This window comes from Haliotis asinina, chromosome 5, assembly GCF_037392515.1.
Source record: "Haliotis asinina isolate JCU_RB_2024 chromosome 5, JCU_Hal_asi_v2, whole genome shotgun sequence".
In the NCBI taxonomy this organism is placed as follows: Eukaryota; Metazoa; Mollusca; class Gastropoda; order Lepetellida; family Haliotidae; genus Haliotis; species Haliotis asinina.
The window spans coordinates 32,750,189-32,769,664 of NC_090284.1; the positions used below are offsets into that span (position 1 = coordinate 32,750,189).

Below are 19,476 nucleotides of genomic sequence, written 5' to 3' on the forward strand. Positions count from 1 at the left end.
AAATATCGAACAGATTTTGAGTTCTGTTCCGGAAACGAAGCCCACCCCACCATAAATCTAGCACCAAAATGTTCCATGGAAAAACAAAAAAAAATAAATGCCAAAAATCTGTAAATAGCAAAAGGCACAACCATAGGCTGAGATTAATATATCTATTAAGTTTGGTCTAAAAATATTGAACAGTTTCTGAGTTATGCTCCGGAAACAAAATGCGCGACCAAGGAGTGTACCTACCAAGTGCCTGGGACTTATTGATAAATTAATCTCATCTATCTGTGTACATTCTATCTATGTAATTCATGTATAGCCAGTCTACCCGAGTACATCCTTACCTACTTGTGTTTGTACATCATCAACCCTCATGTAAACATGCTCACCCCCTATCGTGTGCTATGTACATCATCCCATCATGCGTAATGTATCACCATTGGCTTCCATCCTTATCCCCAATCATGTACATCGTCCTTACCCCGTATCTGTGTTATGTAAACATATCCAATCAACTGTAATGCATTACCATTGGCTTCCATCATTGTTATCATAACTATCGGCTTCCTATCAGTGCTTGTTCATACTGGCTTCCAGCTTTCGTTAACTCATTCCACTTGTTACTTTGTTATTGTTTTACCTGTACATACCTTTCTCAATCACCTGATGAAGGAGTAAGCATTAACTCCGAAACGTTGTGTTCTCACATAAAGAAGTTGATATCCATAAAAATCTTCATTCTTAAACAAGAGTCATCAGAAGATGAAAAATCCCTGAAGTCCCCATAAATTTGAGAGAACAAATCACCTAACAGTTACTTAAAATACAACTTCATTTACTGCAGTGCCTGACTATATATCCAAATCATTTCCTAAACCCCTGAAGATCTGGGGTAGAATAGGTCTTCAGCAAACTATGCTTGTCACAGTAGGCGGGATCGGGTGGTCATTGGTTGAAACATTGGTTCACAACTGCTCAGTGATGCTCATGCTGTTGATCACTTGACTGTTTGACCCAGACTACATTATCTATATACCACCGCCATACAGCTGGAATATTGCTGTGGGCAGTGTGTAAATAAATTCACACCCCAAAAATGTTAAAATGACAAACAAGTGTCACTGGAACATGACAAATCTTCTTGTGAAGATAAGATTTTATTTTTTTTCCATCATGTTACACGTTAGAACCTTAGTTCCAGTTTTCAGCTCCAGATCCACCCCACTCATCTCCTGGGGCACGAGTTTGTGCTGCAGCTGAAACTGCTGAAACTGCAGAGCCTGCAGCTACAGCAGGACCCACTGGAGTCTGTGCTGACCAATCATTGGCATCTGTTGCAGACCAATCTGATGTAGTGCCTCCTCCGTATGACTGGATTGGTACAGAATTGACATTGATTGCCTCACTAGCCCAATCACTGACTTCAGCTGGCAATGGCTGCTCAGCAACGCTGGTTCCAGTCCAAGGCTCTTGTGCTGGGGCCTCTTCTTTCACCTGGTCACGTTCTCTGGCTGCTTGTTCTTCCTTTTCAGCCTAACAAATAAATTAAACAAGAGTCATCAGAAGATGACATATCTCCCCTGCCCCCACATATTTGAAAGGGCAAATCATCTGACAGTTACTTATTCTGTTTTAAGACTAAGTCTGAATTGTTTCCATGGAATTCATGAAAAATATAAATGCCATATATCTCTGATATATCTACCACGTTTTGCAGAAAAATATTGAACGGTTTTCCAGTTCTGCTCCAGAAACGAAGCCCACCCCTCCATTTTGAGACTATATCTGAAACGTTTCCATGGAAACCAAGAAAATAATACATCACAAAAACCTGTACATAGCAAAAGGCACCACTCTACGTTCTGACTGATATATCTACCAAGTTTTGCAGAAAAATATTGAACGGTTTTTGAGTTCTGCTCCGGAAACAAAGCCCACCCCACCATAAGACTAATACCAAAATGTTCCATGGAAAAACAAAAAAAATATAAATGCCAAACATCTTTGCATAGCAAAAGGCACCACTTCAGGTTCTGATTTTTTGCAGAAAAATATTGAACAGTTTCTGAGTTACAAAATGATTATGGACGGACGAGGCGTCGACTATATCCCCCCCCCGCATTACATACCAGGGGGATGAAAATGATTACGGACTGACGAACGGACAGACAGATGAGGTGTTGACTATATCTCCCCGCATTACATGCTGGGGGGTGAAAACAACAATTATCCTGACCAAGAAAGGTAAAGTAACAAACCTCCTCAGGATCTCTGTAAAAATACAGATCTACCATCACGTCCCACTGGTGCTCTCTGCTGATAGTTCCTCGTAAACGAAGTACTTCACGGGCCATTAACCACCACATAAGACCAATTGACTGGGCTCCCTGGAAGCAAAAAGCAAACGAGAGTCATCAGAAGATGACATGATGATTACATGCCGGGGGGATAAAAATCTGTCAATAGCAAAAGGCACCAGTTTCGGGTCTGCCACACATATCTACCAAGTTTTGCAGAAACATATAGAATGGTTTTTGAGTTCTGCTCCGGAAATGAAGCCCAACCCCAATATTTAGACTACCACCATGATTACGGACAGATGGATGGACGGACAGAAAAGGTGTCGACTTTATGCCGGGGGGTATAAAAATGCCAAAACAATAGCAAGAGGCATCACTCTGTTGTCACCTCACATATCTGCCATGTTTTGCTGAAAGATATTGAGAAGTTTTCAAGTTATGCTCCATAAGCAAAGCCCATCCCTCCCTCTTTATACTAGGTTATGGACAAGGCACAGACTTTATTTTTATGGGTTTCACACGATACCCATATATGGGGAATCAAACCAGGTCTTCAGCATGATGAGACAGGGCTTTAACCACTAGTTTACTCGCATCCGTTACAAGAATTGAAAACCTGAAGCTCAAAACTGATCAACTTACCTTGTTGTTACATGGAATAGCAATGTCTACATATCTCAGTGGTGAGTCTGTATTGCAAAGCGCAATGACAGGAATATTGACGTAGGAAGCTTCTGTCACTGGCTGATGATCTATACGTGGATCTGTTACAACCAGGAGCCGAGGTTCTCTGAATGCTGCCTGAATCAATAAGATACCAAAATACATCATAATTCAAGACAATCACTCATAAATTTTGTTGTAAATTGTCAGTCATGAAGATCTCCATTTCGGTTTGCTGTCATTTTGAGTGAGTGCTCAATGTTTACTACTATAAAAGAAGTGTCAGACAATAACAAGAACACGTGGTCAACAATATCTATCCCATGGTTCCCGTTTTTATAACACCACCATGGTATTCATATCCTGAAAACACATACCACATTTGGTTACCATTCTATTCCCCCAACGCTTAATAAGAATGAAATATATATAACACGTTCATTACTTTTTACTCACAAGATGTGTGAAATGACTGGTGTCTGATTAATCACTTAATGTAGGTTGTCAACAAAACTGAAGACACTGGCTGCAATGTTTTAAGGAATATTCTAAAAGAGGACGAAGTGTTGTGGTCATACTAAAAATAAGATGGTCACCCAAAACTGTTGGTGTTGCACAATGCCTAATGGAGACTCACCAAATGTAGGCTTCACCAAATTTGAAGACAACAAATTAAAAAAGTTCATGGGATATGCTACAGTATGTTCAAAGTGTCATAGTGACCTTGAAAATAAGGTCAGTGTCACTGAAATCAAGTGGTGTCTGCATAGTCCCCCAATGTAGGCTGTCACCAAATTTGAAGATGCTGGGTACAATAGTTCATGAGATATCGTGTTAACAAGAATCTGACAAAACGGCCAAACTGTCACAGTTGACCTTGAAAACAAGAGTCATCAGAAGATGACATATCTCCCCTGCCCCCACATATTTGAAAGGGCAAATCATCTGACAGTTACTTAATGTCTTTTCAGAAACGAAGCCCATCTGTCCATTTTGAGAACCAGGAAAAATAAATATACCAAAACTTTATAAACAGCAAAAGGCATGACTTTGTAGTCTGCCTCAAATATCTGCCAAGTTTTGCAGAAAAATACTGAACAGTTTTTGAGTTGTGCTCCGGAAACGAAGCTCACTCCACCATAAGACTAACACCAAAATGTTCCATGGAAAAACAAAAAAAAATATAAATGCCAAAAATCTGTACATAGCAAAAGACACAACTATAGGCTGAGATTTTTTCATCTATCAAGTTTGGTCTAAAAATATAGAACAGTTTCTGAGATATGCTCCGGAAACAAAATGATTACGGATGGACGGAGAGGCAGACAGACAGACGAGGCGTCGAGCATATCCCCCTGCATTACATTACTAAACCTGAGTGGTGTCTGCATAATATCTACATGATATCTAGCAAATTATGAAGACAAGAGTCATAAGAAGATGACATATCCCCCGGGCCCTACATATTTGAAAGGACAAATCATCTGACATTCTCTTCCCACAGAGGTTACTCCTGTCATATCTTCCTGCTTAACCTTTGTTCTAATATGGCCATATTTCCTGCACATCGAGAAATCCCCTTGTGGCAAAATCTCGCAGCAGGAATTATCTCCCTTGTTAATATCCAATCAGAACACACGTTAAACAGACTTAGCTCCAATATGGCAGCCCCATAGAGTTGGTTCATCAACGTGCACAGGAAAGATTCGGTATTTCATGTGTAACTGAAAATCAGAAACTGGCAATAGAGAGTGCAGGGATCAATTGCCATGATATGTTTGTAGAAACAAAAACTGGTAGTGGCAAGTTTTCCCGATACATTTGGAAATTACCGATCTTGTGAATGATCACTCTTGAAATAACGTCTCTGATTGCACAACTAAATCTCCAACGCCTCCAATCGCGAGTCTTGAACACTTGCACCATGAAAAGGCCGTATTAGAACAGAGGTTATGTAGGAAGGTATGACAGGAGTAACATCTGTGGGAAGAGAATGATCATCTGACTGTTACTTGTCTTTTTAGACTGAGTTGAATCATTTCCATGGAACCCAATAAAATCCCTCGATGCCGAGGGGATAAAATGGCACAACGTTATGTTCATTTTATAATATCTACCATTTTTTTCCTTAAAAACCCAAAATGATTATGGATGGACAAACGACAGACAAGGTGTCGACTCACCCCCCCCCCCCCCTTTACATTCCAGGGGAATAAAAATGGCTAAGACTTACTGTACCTGGATTTGGTTTGTGAAGGTTCCAGGAGTGAAACGACCAGCAATTGGAGTGGCACCAGTGGCTGAGGCAAATTTAAGAACAGCTCTCTGTCCATATGGTCGAGCTGAAATTACGCACACATCTGCTGGATTCTCTATTGCAGCAATAGCTCGAGCAGCAAGAAGCATCTTCTCCCATGTTTTCTTCAAATTGATGATATATACACCTGAAGTATGAAAATGCTGTTACTATGAAAAAATTAATACTTGAAATAGTCTTAACATCATCATTCCAATTAAGATATTTACCCGAGATAATCCATGTCACTTAGATCCTGACATTTTTTTTGGGAAACAAGAGTCATCAGAAAATGACACATCCCCCAGGACCCCACATATCTGAAAGGACAAATCATCTGACAGTTACATGTTTTTTTTTCACTAAGTTTGAATTGCTCCCATGGAAATCATGAAAAATAGAATGCCATATATCAGTAAACAGCAAAAGGCACCAGTTCAAGATCAGTCTCATATCTGAATATAAATATAATATTTATAAATCACAAAAAGCACCACATTGGGGTCTACCACATATATCTGCCAAGTTTTGCTCACAGATATTAAGAACTATTTGAGATCTGCTCCGGAAACAAAACACCTCTCACTTTTGAGACAGTCTGAATCGTTTCCATGGAAACCGTGAAACTAAGAAATCACAAAAACCTGTAAATAGCAAAAGACCCCAATGTAGCTTTTGATTGGTATATCTATCAAGTTTTGCAGAAAAATAATGAACAGATTTTGAGTTATGCTCTGGAAACAAAGCCCATCCCTCCATTTTGAGATTAAGTCTGAAACATTTCCACTGAAACCGAGAAAATATATATATCACAAAAACCTGCAAGAGGTTCTGATTGATTCATCTACCAAGTTTCGCAGAAAAATATTGAATGGTTTTAGAGTTCTGCTCCGGAAACGAAGCCCACTGCTCCGGAAACGAAGCCCACCCCACTATTAGACTAACACCAAAATGTTCCATGGAAGAAAAAAACAAAACAATAAAACCAAAAATCTGTTAATGGCTAAAGGCACACAATAGGTTCAGTTTATTATGTCTATCAATTTGGGTCTAAAAAAATGTTTTTTCAATTATGCTCCGGAAACAAAATGACTACAAACTGACACACACACAGACTGACTGATGAGGCGTCAACTATATCCCTCGCATTACATGCCGTGGCCTAAAAACATGAAATAATGTAAGCAGCGCTCAAAAAATTTTAACATCTGTACTTGCCTTACTGGGCAAGTACAATGAAGTTTCTACTCGTCCTTCTAAAATTGTACTTGCCCTTTAAATCATGCAACACAATGAATGTAAGTTATATAAATTTTTTTCTTATTTCAAAATGTTTGCTTGGATGAAAACTGCTGTACAATAAATATTACTTACTTTGCCTTCTGTTCAAACTTTGAATTGAATGGCTCTCCTTCCAATGCCACGTAGTATGCAGTTGTGAAAAGTTTTTCATAGGCCAAAGTATTTTTTTTCAACTCTGCACATGGCCTTGGCATGTTGTGCACATTCATTTTTTCCCAAAATTCTACCATGTTCACAACATTGAACATGTTTTTTGTGTTTTGCTTTTACGGTGGAATCTAAACCCTCATTCATGAGATTGTCTTTCAATCCCACTACAAGACTTGATTTTGGATCTGGAACATACCTTCCTTTTTCCTCTCAAAATCACCTCCGCCAACAAGAAATTTCCTAAATATCCGACATCGATGTCGACGATTTGTTATCAGTGACAGTTCAGCATGAATAGCAACAAGCCGCTTATAACATCAACACTAACCCTCGTCACTTCCCTTGGCTTTGCAAGACGATACGCAGTTAAGACTTGAAATATTTGTGAAAACTAGGGGATTACAAATCACCATAATTGATATTCTAAATCCAACAAAGTATGAGTTAGTGAAAATATCATTGTCACCTGGCAAGTATACGTGATAAAATATATCAATATACAGGGATGAGAATGGAAATTTTCATTTACAGCTGAAAACGAGTCGGGGGTCTGGGGATTTTGGCATTTTACACACTAAATATGGCTTCTAAAATCAATATTAACACTGTATATATATTTAGACGTTTCAGAAAAATGACCCTGGGGATGTAAAAAAACGCGGATTTCCGCGGATCCGCGGAAATTTCTCATCCCTGAATATATCAAGTATTCCATCTAATCTGGAAATTACGTATGAATAATAACAAAAAAAAAATCACCCTAGAGGAAAAGTTGATGGTAAACGATTGGTAATCGTAAGAGGGAATTCCTTACGGTAAAGCTTATTCTGATTGGACAGGAGCAACATTCATGCTGCCAGTCACGATATTCGAAGCTTTTACGGTGCACTGTACGTGTTAAAAATATGGATATCAAACGGCCATCAAGACCTTTACTTAATTTGCAGTTAGTTTTCGGGGTATGTTAAACTACTGCTTATCAAGATTGACGATGTCAAAACTTAAGCTTATTACTTTATAAAATAGAAGCTGTCAGAAAATGTACTCGTCCTCTAGGAAATTATGTTTTCCACTTGCCCGAAGCAAATTATACTCGTCAATACGAGTGGAATTTTCGAGCCCTGGTAAGTATTTAATTAAGAAACACAGCCAGCTCTACCACCATGCATAGTGTAATAAAGCACACTTTCGCCATGAACTATTACACTTGAAGCACGAGAATGAGGATGCTTGCATTCAAGTGTTTTATCGAAAAAATAGTTCAGGGCAAAAGTGTGCTTTATTACACTATGCATGGTGATAGAGCAAACTGTACTTCTTTTCTAAGATGCCGTATTTTATAATTTCTAAGCCTAATTTTGATTAATCTATGGCAGAAAACAAACAATGGTGTCTGACCTAAATTAAGAATCCTCGCACACAGCTAACTGTTCTTTTGACATGTCAGTCCCCTTCGTTAAGACGAATGTTACGAGAAAAACAAACGATGAATGGTTTCATGACGGTTTATGTTCGGGGTTAAATATCTACTCTAGATCATTTTAATTACATCTATGATTCTCTTAAACCATTCAAAGCAACATGACTGTCTCACTTCTACTACAAACGAAAGTTTAGATCAGTACATTCAGCTGAAGATGAATAGTCAGGCGACATTCAACAACTGCATTGTGGGAGTGCCAACACCGCAAAACATTACCGTGTCTCCGTAAATTTTGAGTCGAACTATGAGACATTTTATCCGTCGGAAAACAAACGTAATGTTTCCACCAGTGATGTTAGCTGTGTGATGCAACTGCAAACCAACAAAAGAGATGCGAGGCAGTTCACTGTGGGAGGCTGTACAAGGTGATGTCAGTTACATTGTGACGTAATGCAAAAAAGTTCAATTACGAGGGGGCAGACTGGAATGGAGCAGTAACGTCAACACGTGACATAGTGCAAGAAGTGCACATTATCGTCCGATCAAGTATTGTCGGCGCCTTGTATTGTCAAGTATTGTCTTTCACCGAAGCATCTTAGAATAAAAAATAATGTCAATTACTTAAGTGTCAATAGCGTCATTAATTACCGATGCATCAATAGTTTTTTGTTTCTACCACCGATTAATTGCAATCCATCGATTGTTCAAAGCATCATTGCAGAAAAAAGTTTTTCTTCTCTTTCCAACAGTACTTCAGAACCTCATATTTGCAGCTAAACCTGAAGATATTTTGGCGTGCAAAACAGCACTTACTTCAAAGTTTTCCCCATAACTTTAATAGTGTTTACTAATTGTATGTAAATATCGAAACTCCAATGAAAACACTTGCCATCTGGTTTACGTTTGAATACGTAAGATTCCATCTGGAAATCTACATTAGTTGATCCAAGATGAGTGGAACATGCCAAGAATTTGGTTATGTCTTCTTCCTTCAAAGCTAGGGCGTCAAATCCTCCGGACATCTTGAAGTCAGTCAGGGAGTTACGGCGACTAACCTGTAATGACCATGAATAACCTGCAGTCAGCAATCTAAAATGTTTAAGCCAGGCACTTAAAAAGCACTTATGTGTGTCTATGTAATAACTGCTTTCTTCGTTATTGAAGGAACCTTTTTGGAATTCAAGCACAGGTTTATCGGCTGTGGCACCAGAAGAGTTCAGTTAGTACAGGGTCTAAAGAGCATGAGGATGGGTTGCTTGTTTTGACAAGATTGTCAACTTCCCGTTCAGCTGAAATTTTCAAGGAATCCAAAACAGAACCTGTCTATGAATCATGGATAAAGTTCAGACTTCGCACATTTCACTCCTGATGTATTCACGTAACTTTTATTTTTGAAATGAAATAGTCACTGAAGTGTGTTTTAAGCGCCAGTGATTCAATTGACTTGTGGGAAGTCTATCATTGTGCTTCTTTCGCAGAAAAGAAGCGATCTATTTATGCATAACAATATTAGCACTAGATTTGCTCTTTAACCTTCTAACTTTGTGTATGCAATTTAAGTACATTTTCTCATCAATTTTCTTACCATATTTCTAAATGACACGTACATTTGCCTGTGCACACGTCTCACTTCGCGTGTCCCCATCTCTGCTCTAAATTTCATCCTTCCCTTTTGACCTGCACAAGGCCTTCAGAATACAAGGGGTATGAGGAGAATGAGGATCTAACCCTTACATTTTGACAGAAGGTGCATGTGCATCATAAAGGTGTGACAAGTATTTTGTACAGCTCACACAGAATATCTAGGTCAGTAGGTGGGTCAATGACAATGTTTGCCCAGACGCAGAAAACCTACACATTTGCCACACAAATTATCTCAAATATGAAGTGAATTGATAAGCTTGCGTAATTGTTGATGCAATGCTAATAGGCCGAAGTTCAGACAAGTTTGCAATTTGCTGTTGTTTAATAGTACATACTTTATTGTTTCCAGCTAACTGTTCAATGCTGATTAAATATCTGACCTGCCTTACCTTGTTTTTTAATCATTATCAAACAATCACATCTGATGTCTTGATAAGTTTCACACTGAAGTAGACCCCAAAAAAGAAAAAGCAAAACATGTCTTTGAATCTCTCTCATGACACCTGGGAGTCAACTTGTACTCAGTTGTCAACTGTATTTTGAACAAGAGCCATCAGAAGATGACATATCCCCCTGGCTACCCACACATTTACAAGGACAAATCATGTGACAGCTACTTGATGTTTTTTCACACTAAGTTTGAATTGTTTCCATGGCAATCATGAAAAACATGTCACATATCTGTAAACAGCAAAAGGCACCAATTCAAGAACTGCTAAGATCTACTTAAAGATATTATGAAGTTTTAGAGTTGTGCTCCACAAACAAAGCCCATCTCTGAGTATTCCCTCCCTTTTGTGACTATATCCCAATCGTTTCCATGGAAACCAGAAAGTGAAAATGACAAATCTGCAAATAGCAAAAAAGCATCAATTTGGGGTCTGCCTCACATATTTGCTAGCTTTTGCTGAGTTGATGTTTGCGAGTTGTGCTTGGAAAACGAAGCCCTTCCCTCCCTTTTGAGACTATGTCCGAAACGTTTCCTGGGAAACTGAGAAAATTAATATATCACGAAAAGCTGTACATATCAGATGGCACAACTTTAGGTTTTGATTGATATTTCCATAAAGTTTTGAAGAAAAAACGTTTTTTTCAGTTCTGCTCCTGAAACTAAGCCCACCCCTCCCATTAGACCAAAATGTTCCATGGAGGGGTTGGTGGTAGAAAGGGACGCAAAATTTTGTCAATGTATCGCTGACCAGTCAAGGATCCATTAATGATGACCAGATGTGATTGCCTGTCATATGTAACCAGCCCCATATTGAAAATGCTCAATAATTGCTGTTCTGGCATATGGCTCACAGCTGCAGAGCCAACGTTTTCTGCCATCCGTCAATATGACGCAAAACCCTGAGTCATCTGAGAACATGGTGTAACGCCAATGGCACAAAGCCCGTCCCTGATGCTACCTCGCCCATAACCAGCTTTGGTGCCTGTGGTGAGCTGGCAAGTGTAACACCTTGAAAGGCCGCCTTGCTTTCACGTCCATTTCAGACAGGCTTAATAGAGCCAGTTTTTAACGGTCGAGTTTGAAATTTGTCACCCAGTGAGCGTATGGAACTCACAACTGATGGCAGGTGCTCAGAATGAACTCTTACCAGTATAAAAAGTATGGATTTAAATTTTGTCTTTTAACAATGGTTGACCAAAATTCGCAATCATGCGCATGTTCAGCACATTCTTGTGGATAATGGTATATCCACCACCTCTCCTGTGTCCATGTGGCATATGCCTCAATGCAAGTCAGGCTGTCATTTCTGTTACCATACTGGCTAGCGACCAGTTATCGCCAACACCTGGCTGTAGCGCAGACAGCTTTACTTGTACTTCCATAGTATTTCACATATTGACACATCCAAAAAAGATAGGTTACAAGAGTTAAAATTACTTTGAGTATTTCCCGTTGTAGACATTATAAATATGACGAGACCCATACGTCTGAACATACCCATAACGTCAACAGTCAATCACTTAACTTTGAATTGACCCGAATTTCCGTCTCCGTTTGATGGACTCAACAGATCTCATGCAGACAATACTGACAAATTATAACTGTAAATTTTCACCTTTATCGTTACGTTTTCCTCCGAGACAACAAACACTGCCAAAACTGCAAACAAACTCTCAAAATGTCAAGTTTAGTAACTTAAACCCTGCAGTGACATCTCCATAGTCCCATCAGTTTATAGCAGTGTCCATATGTTTACGGAAGTGACGTCACAAACCACGCTCACTCATACATGGGTAGGCAGAAAGCCACAATGGCTGATGATAACAATGGCAACCGGTGTAGTGTGAAAGGCAAAGAATGGTCGGATTATGTACTTAAGATTTTATTTCTATCTGATAGACACCCCAGGTCAGCTCACCCTCGAATCTATGAAAGCCTTCAAGTCACTGAAAGCATATGAATGTGTGGAAAGTGGACACCTTTTTCCGATACAGTACCACAATGTCGATGGCAAATCACCTCTGTGTTTGCTGGATGTCTGCTAAGAGAAAATTATGTTGGTGAGATGGCTGTTCAAGTTACATACTGGATTGTTAGGAATAAAGAATATATTGCAGATGTCTACCACAAGTGTGTCTGGAAAGTTTTGAAACCACTCTGTTGATGAGATTAGCATAGATCAAGGCTGCTTTTGTATGTGTTATTTGTAAGTAGGAATTAATGTGATGACATGGTAACTCAATGCCATTTAAAGACTTAGCTTACATCAAAGCTACTTCTTTATCTGTTTTCGTAAGAAGGCAAAGCTGTGATGAAATGGTCACTCAATGCCATTTAAAGACTTTTGAACTGTAGATGCATGTGTTATAGTTGACAAGGAAGGTTTGGAGTGGTGTGTATGTAACATGTATGACTGGCAGGTGAGGCAGATTAGTCACCTTTCCTGATTATATCATTGACTGTGACAACATGTAAGCAAGGAAACAGGATGTGAGGGATTATTTGTTTAAAATTTGTATTGTTTGAAAGAAATGCGAGACAAACACTTGGGAGTTTTTGCATTACATTTTTGCTTAAAAAACGAAGACTTGCAGTATTGGGCCAGAGTACTGAAGTATGAGATCTGGATATTGTGAATATGATACTTTGCACAAATGTTTCAGAAAGATAAAGGGTGTGTACTTGTCTAATTACGCAACACACCAAAAGAAAAAGAAATACAGACCGGGAAGAGTTGTTATGTATGAAAAGTGAACGATCAAATGTATGCAGTATGTGGTTCTCTCGTGTTTATGTTTGACTTCTGCCTACCGGAAGTACTCGGGCGCACCACGTGATCAAAACACTGATGTCACCGTGGTCTGTCCTATATCAGCATCCGTCAACATTCACAATATGAAAGTGAGTTTTATTCTTTTCAACTTGTTTATTTATTCCAATTATGAAATTTCTTCAATATATCAAGGTTTGAAACAATAGCTTTATTACCAAGTTTATGTCAAATTAGGTGAATAACATAAAAACTTCAGAAATGGCGATAATTGGTCTTCTTCGTTGCACAATCTATACTATGACGCTTCCTGTTGACGGCGTTCATGAGAAACAAGATTGACAACTGTTAACATGCAGAAAACATAGGTGTATAGCTGATCTATCATCAAGATAAATCTTATTTCATTCTGTGAGGAAGTAATCCAGCAAATCGTTAAAAACCGCTTAAAAATGGCGATAACTGGTCGCTAGCCAGTAGATTTATCGCTTCACTTCTAAAGTAGCAAGTCCACACAAAAAGAGTTCCCAAGGGACGTAACTCTGTAGTACTCATGAAAACCTGGTCCAATTTTGGGGGTCCTTGTTTTACGGGTTCTGGCTTTTTCCACGATGTATTTGAGTGAAAAACAACGACTGGTCCCTTCAGAAGATATTCCCGCACTGGCGCCAAAAAAGGTTGGTCTGCACTGTTCTTTCATAGTTTTCCAATCCTTTAAAATATTGCTGAACATTGAAATTTGTTTTATCAATCGATGGCACACTTTAGATTATTTTTATCATAAGCCCACATCAATCCTCTCCATTATAAAACAAATTTTAATTTAATGTAAGCACGGATGCACATTTCAGATAGATTTGTGTAAGGGAGGGGTGTATTGCCAGGGGCAGACAACTCCATGTGTGAATCCATCTAACAATGATTGTGTCATTAACTCATTCATTGAGTAATGTTATTTAACATGCTTGATATATTTTAAAGTGTTCAAATGTGTGTACTTTGATAATTATACATGTAGGAAAGCATTATTTATGTTTCAAATACCTTGTGCAATTTGTATGTTATTTTCAATAAAAACATTTTGTGGTAGTTAAGCCAGATTTACATGTATTTTCTGTCTGTATCCAGAAGTGACAGCCATAGAACACAAAATTGTGGCTAATAATAGTAATATTTGAAAACTGACAATATTTTATTGATCTTTTAATATAAGCAGAATTCAGCATCATTCATTTGTGGATGTCACAGCACTTACATAAACACATGATGTAGATTTGAGTAGAGAGTAAGTATTTTTTGCACATTACAGCATCACAACATACTCGCAACATACACTGATATAATTCAGCATCAGATTTGTTTCAGGTTTGAAACATGGTATCTTCAGCACTGTCTTTTAGAGCACTGTCTAAATTGAATCTTCAACACTGGTGATACAGGTTTAAGATTAGAATGTATGAAAACATGTTACAAACTTAAGTTCATCGTAATTGATGCAAAACAAAGGTAGCAGTTCATAATCTTGACTCTCTAACTTGAATCTGTTTCAATAATTTAGTGTTAAGATACTGATTTTGCCAACATTGACATTGTACATCAGTCATGATGGTTAATGAACTGTTTCCTTCTTCTGCAGACCTGAAACATACGTTGATTCGAAATTCTAGGATGTTCAAAGCAGACGTATAACTCCAGATGAAACATGATTCCTCTGTAAAGCACTGTGCTGATAGAAAAGACTATTAATATATTTGTGGTCCAACAACATTTACTTAAAATAGTTTGGTATTTGAAATAAATAGGTGTGACGTTTTTTACAAAAATGGAAATGTGGACATTTCGCAGAGTTCACAGTAGTTGACTTGATCACCTTGTTGATCAATAACGGATGGACAGAATTTAATCAGGTAAAGTTTGTTGCAATGCTGATGTATCAACAAACCTTGGAAAAATAGTTCTAAAAATCTGAACCGCTGATTTAAAAATGGTGTGGACTTGCTACTTTAGTCTAAAGCTCTCTGTTAAACAGGATCCCTTGATAGTCGGAATTTCAGCTCCTAGTCCCCTTTTCGAAACTGAAAACGTAATATGTCGAAAGTGTACGAGGCAACGACGAACAGACGATCTATAAGTTAGCGAATATTGGACTTGTAGGTCTATTTAGGTTTCACCACGAGGCACAGCAACATAAAACGCTCTCTGCCATAACAATTTAATTTTCCCATAAAATGGAATATTGAAACGATAACTTCCCTATTTAGACTATCATTGTGATCTCTATATCATCAGGTTATATTTTCTTCTCAGACAACAAAGCCATGGGGGAAATGACAAAAAGTTATATCAGACAACTTACTTTGCCTGCGATGCCAATTGGAGTCCGACGTGAAAAGGAAGTCAGACCGTGTTGGATTTGGGGTCTCACCTACAGGTTTCACGGGGCCCCTTAAGCTAGGTTCCGTCTTGTCCAGTTAAGAGAGCCGTAACCTGTATGAGACGGTTGGCGGTTTTCTTGCACACTCCGGTGCAGCGATGACCTAGCATAACATTACTATGCTGGCTCGCCGCATGAAGCTCTGGGTAGGAGAGTGGGTTTTCCAGCTCATTTTGCCAGTGGTAAACTTTAGACTGGTTCCCGGATCTTCCGCTTAGTATCGTTGCGCTAACTCACTCGACACCACTCGTCCCTTTCCGTAACTTCCACGAAGACGGTATTCGACTTGTCCCAGATTAACGCGAGTGGGTCATGAATGAACCCGGCTGTTTCGTATCCTCTGCGACGCGTTTTCCGATTCTCTGTCCGCCCGTTGTTTACTGGTGCCCTTTGGTAATTTTGGATTCCTGTATGAAATATTTCTCTACTTTCCATGGCAACAAGTTAGACTTCAACAAAATTTGGCGGTGGTGCTATTTTCCGGAGCAGAATTTTAGACCCACCTTTATAATACAGCACTACAAACTTTAGTGACACGTCATAATACTATTTTACGTAATTGCAGGTGATTTTGTTCAACAGCACGTTCTTGAAACAATGCCCCGTGACGCTGGAATAGCAACAAGCAATTTTTCGCAAGCACCAGTTTTCAATATTTTTTCTTTATTGACTAATATGCCCATAGTTCTTTGTATTAAGAGGTGCTGAAGTGTTATATTTTGTGTATTTATATATTTTGTATTTTTAAATTTAGGAAGAATGACTTACATTGGTCACATTGTGCCATGTTTTATTATTCGCAGTTTTGGTCAATGTGAAATAATCAATATTTCGGTTTCAAACGTAACTATTTGGATCAAACGAATTACAGCTGTAAACTAATATACATATATATCTTTGTCATTCAGTAATTTGCACCATTATCCACATTATCCTTACTGTGTTCCCTACAACACATTTCTGTCACGATAGCACACAATCATTTTTATACAAGCACGTCGATCATTCATGCATGCAACGTGAAATCAACGTCTGACGCCTGACGTCAACAATCGTTTTCAGTTCGAACCATATCGGCTCATTCAACACAACTTGGTATCTTAATTGTATGTTACGGAATAGGACGATCGTGCCAAATATCGGGACCATTCGGCAACCGTCAGTAGATCGAAACCACGTCTACCCGTAACCTTCGTAATTGTCCGCAACCATTTCGACTCTTTCCGTTCATTTCCGTGACGTCACAAGAATGTGGACGTAGATCAGTCGGTTAGCTGTCGGACTAACAATCCGAAGGTCACGGGTTCGCGTCCGACGGGTTCTCACAAACTGGTTGCCTGTCTTACTGACATGTGACCTACGGCTGGGAACGTCCTCACGAGAAATTAAGGTGCTGAATTCTAAAGGTGCTCCGAATTTTGAAACCGTTCACAATTTCTTCACCAAGCGTGTCACACAGATAGGTGTGGTGGTGCAGATCTTAGAAAACTTTAAACACTCTCCTTCCACTTTGCCGTTTACACACCGAAACATTTGACATAATCACAACTAGAAAACATGTTCATGAAAAGTATTTTGATACTTTGGGGATACTGATGGCTTGTAGTGTCTCTGGAACAGACAAGAACCAGTGTAGGTAAACTTAAATTAAGAGTTGATTTGTAGAAGGACAACAAGCCATGGTAGTTCGCATAGTAGGACGCCATGTGTTTTAAGGTCTAATGCTATAGAACATTGGCGAAAATGATGCTACCACATACTGAAGCGTACATGTTCTCGGACTTTCACACATTTTTTCTAGTTTGGTCTAATTAACAACTGACATAAAAAAAAACACACACACAAGCAATTCAAGAATGTAGCCTATTATCTCTATCTATATGTAGCAGGGTGTGGTGTATAATGTCCAGACAATGGGCTGCTAGTCACAACAAGCACATATCTAGATGAGTGATGAAATTTATTGCAGTGTCAAAGTTGGGAGGAAGGCTGAAAAGAGAGAACCTCCCCCATGTAAGAGTTCATGCAGAATCCATCATTTAAGCCAAATAATTTTAAAACTGGTGAAGCACATGGTTGAAAACCACGTGCTCAGTCAGAGTTACAATAGCTGGCAGACATTCAGGTAATGAATGAAATAATATTGTAATTAAATATGTTTGTTTTCAGTTATGAAGCAGTGAGATACCCTTTTACTACATAATGTTTGTTTGCAGAACAAAGTATACAGAGATAAGAATACTGAAATCTTCCTCACCTGAAAAGAGAGAACCTCCCTCCTGTAAGAGTTCATGCAGAATGCATGAGGAGGGCAGGTGAGGAAGGAAGTTAGACAAGAGGACAAAAAGGCCAATCAAAAGACAGGTAGCATCTGACAGGTGTCTAAGGAAGTCAGATGATAGAAAGTTATGTCAGGTAGTAGAAGTTTCTAAAAATAGAGAAGGGGAAGTCCAGATGAAGCTGGAGACATCAGAGGCTGCCAAGGGTATTGAAGATTGTAGATGTTAGTGGCTGACATTCAACTGACAACATAAAACAGAATGAAATGATGACAATAATTTCTGGATATGATGAAACTGTGGAGGGGATTATGAGAGGATGGTATTTCTGTGGTTACAACTAGTGGTTATATCCACCACCCTGCTATATACACCCCCGCTTTGGGACACTGGTGGGGTACCCTCACACCCAAACACTTTGTTGTACAACAAACTTTCCATCCGTCATCCATTTTGGCTTTGTGCGGTTACGGCCGACTCGGCGAGGCAATGGCTGGGGAACGGATGATACAGGGCCTGGTATACGACTAGTTGACACCGCTTGTGCTGGTGAGGATGGTGTAGGTACATGTGAACTACTTGCTGATGGTGAGCTGACTGAAGGCAGCAGCGACACAGGGGATGGTACCGATACTGGAGGAAAAGTATTTTCAAGATCCATGTCTGTCATTGAGATTTCCAATGTGTCATCGGCACTAGTGTTGTTAAGATTGCCAGAAGATGGCACTAAACGTCTGATTGTCAATGGTGAGCGCCTTGGCCTGGGTATGGGCTGGCCATCTGTTCCAATGGGAAGGAGCATATTGCGATGAAGTATACGACATTCTCTGGTCCCTTCCTTGCAGACTTTAAACAGGAATGTTGGCATGAGGTTGGGACTTGACTACATAGTACTCCTCTTCCCTGGGATTGGCCAATTTTTGCTTCCCACGTATGTTGACATTACGAACTAATACAAGATCACCAACCTTGACAGTGGCACCACGTGCCTTAATGTTGTAGGCTTTTCCCTGTTTAGCCTGTGCCCTTTCAAGGTTTGCCGATGCAAGCTCATATGCAGTGTGTAATTTGCGCTCGAGATCAGCAGCAAACTGTGTATGAGTTGGTGATGAAATATTGGCTAGTGATGTACCAAATGCGACGTCAACTGGCAACCCGGTAGACTCATGGAGTGAACAGTTGTAGGCATGTACTAAGTGAGAAATATGGTCTTTCCACTTTGCCTTTTGCTGTTCCTCAAGAGTGCCGAGCATACCCAGGAGAGTCCGATTAAACTGCTCACATAAACCATTACCCATCGGATGATACGGAGTGGTTCGTGTTTTGAGAATGCCCAATATGCTGCACAACTGTTTGATGATGTCACTTTCAAAGTTCCGGCCCTGATCAGAGAGCAACTTCTCTGGAATGCCGTAGTGAACAATGAAGTGATCAAACAGTATTTTGGCGGTAGTGCGGGCCGTTCGGTTGCGGGTTGGAACGGCAACAGCATATTTGGTGAAATGGTCCGTAATGACAAGGACATTCTCAAAGCCACCAGAGGAGGGCTCCAAGCTGAGATAGTCAATACACACTAACTCCATAGACTGAGTGGTTCTGATGTTTACTAATGGTGCACGCTCAGTTTGGTTAGGAGCTTTACGTAGAATACACCTCTGGCAGGCTCGAATCCTTTTCTCCACATCTGTTATCATTCCTGGCCAATAAAACCGAGTCCGAAGAAGTGCCACAGTCCTGTCCCTACCAAGATGTCCCATGTCATCATGTAGATGAGTA

At 39.4% G+C, this 19,476-nt stretch overlaps 1 protein-coding gene across 1 annotated transcript; it reads right to left on the reverse strand.

Moving 5' to 3' along the window:
* Positions 1–1,110: 1,110 nt before the first annotated feature.
* Positions 1,111–15,630, reverse strand: LOC137283768 (small ribosomal subunit protein uS2-like). The gene is made up of 6 exons (XM_067815450.1): positions 15,344–15,630; positions 9,012–9,177; positions 5,190–5,395; positions 2,931–3,089; positions 2,247–2,375; positions 1,111–1,521 (listed from the first exon to the last, which is right to left on the reverse strand). Exons 2-6 carry the CDS (start codon positions 9,142–9,144, stop codon positions 1,180–1,182), a joined length of 969 nt encoding a protein of 322 aa, XP_067671551.1. The 5' UTR covers positions 9,145–9,177; positions 15,344–15,630; the 3' UTR covers positions 1,111–1,179.
* Positions 15,631–19,476: the final 3,846 nt, after the last annotated feature.

Bases quoted from the DNA above. Each gene is read 5' to 3' on its own strand.
- LOC137283768 (XM_067815450.1), bottom strand. From the start codon at position 9,144: ATGTCCGGAGGATTTGACGCCCTAGCTTTGAAGGAAGAAGACATAACC. The intron at 5,396-9,011 runs GCAAGTGTTTTC...TTCATACTTCAG, and splicing joins ATTCAAACGTAAACCAGATG to GTGTATATATCATCAATTTG. The intron at 1,522-2,246 runs GTTTGTTACTTT...TTTATTTGTTAG, and splicing joins TTTACAGAGATCCTGAGGAG to GCTGAAAAGGAAGAACAAGC.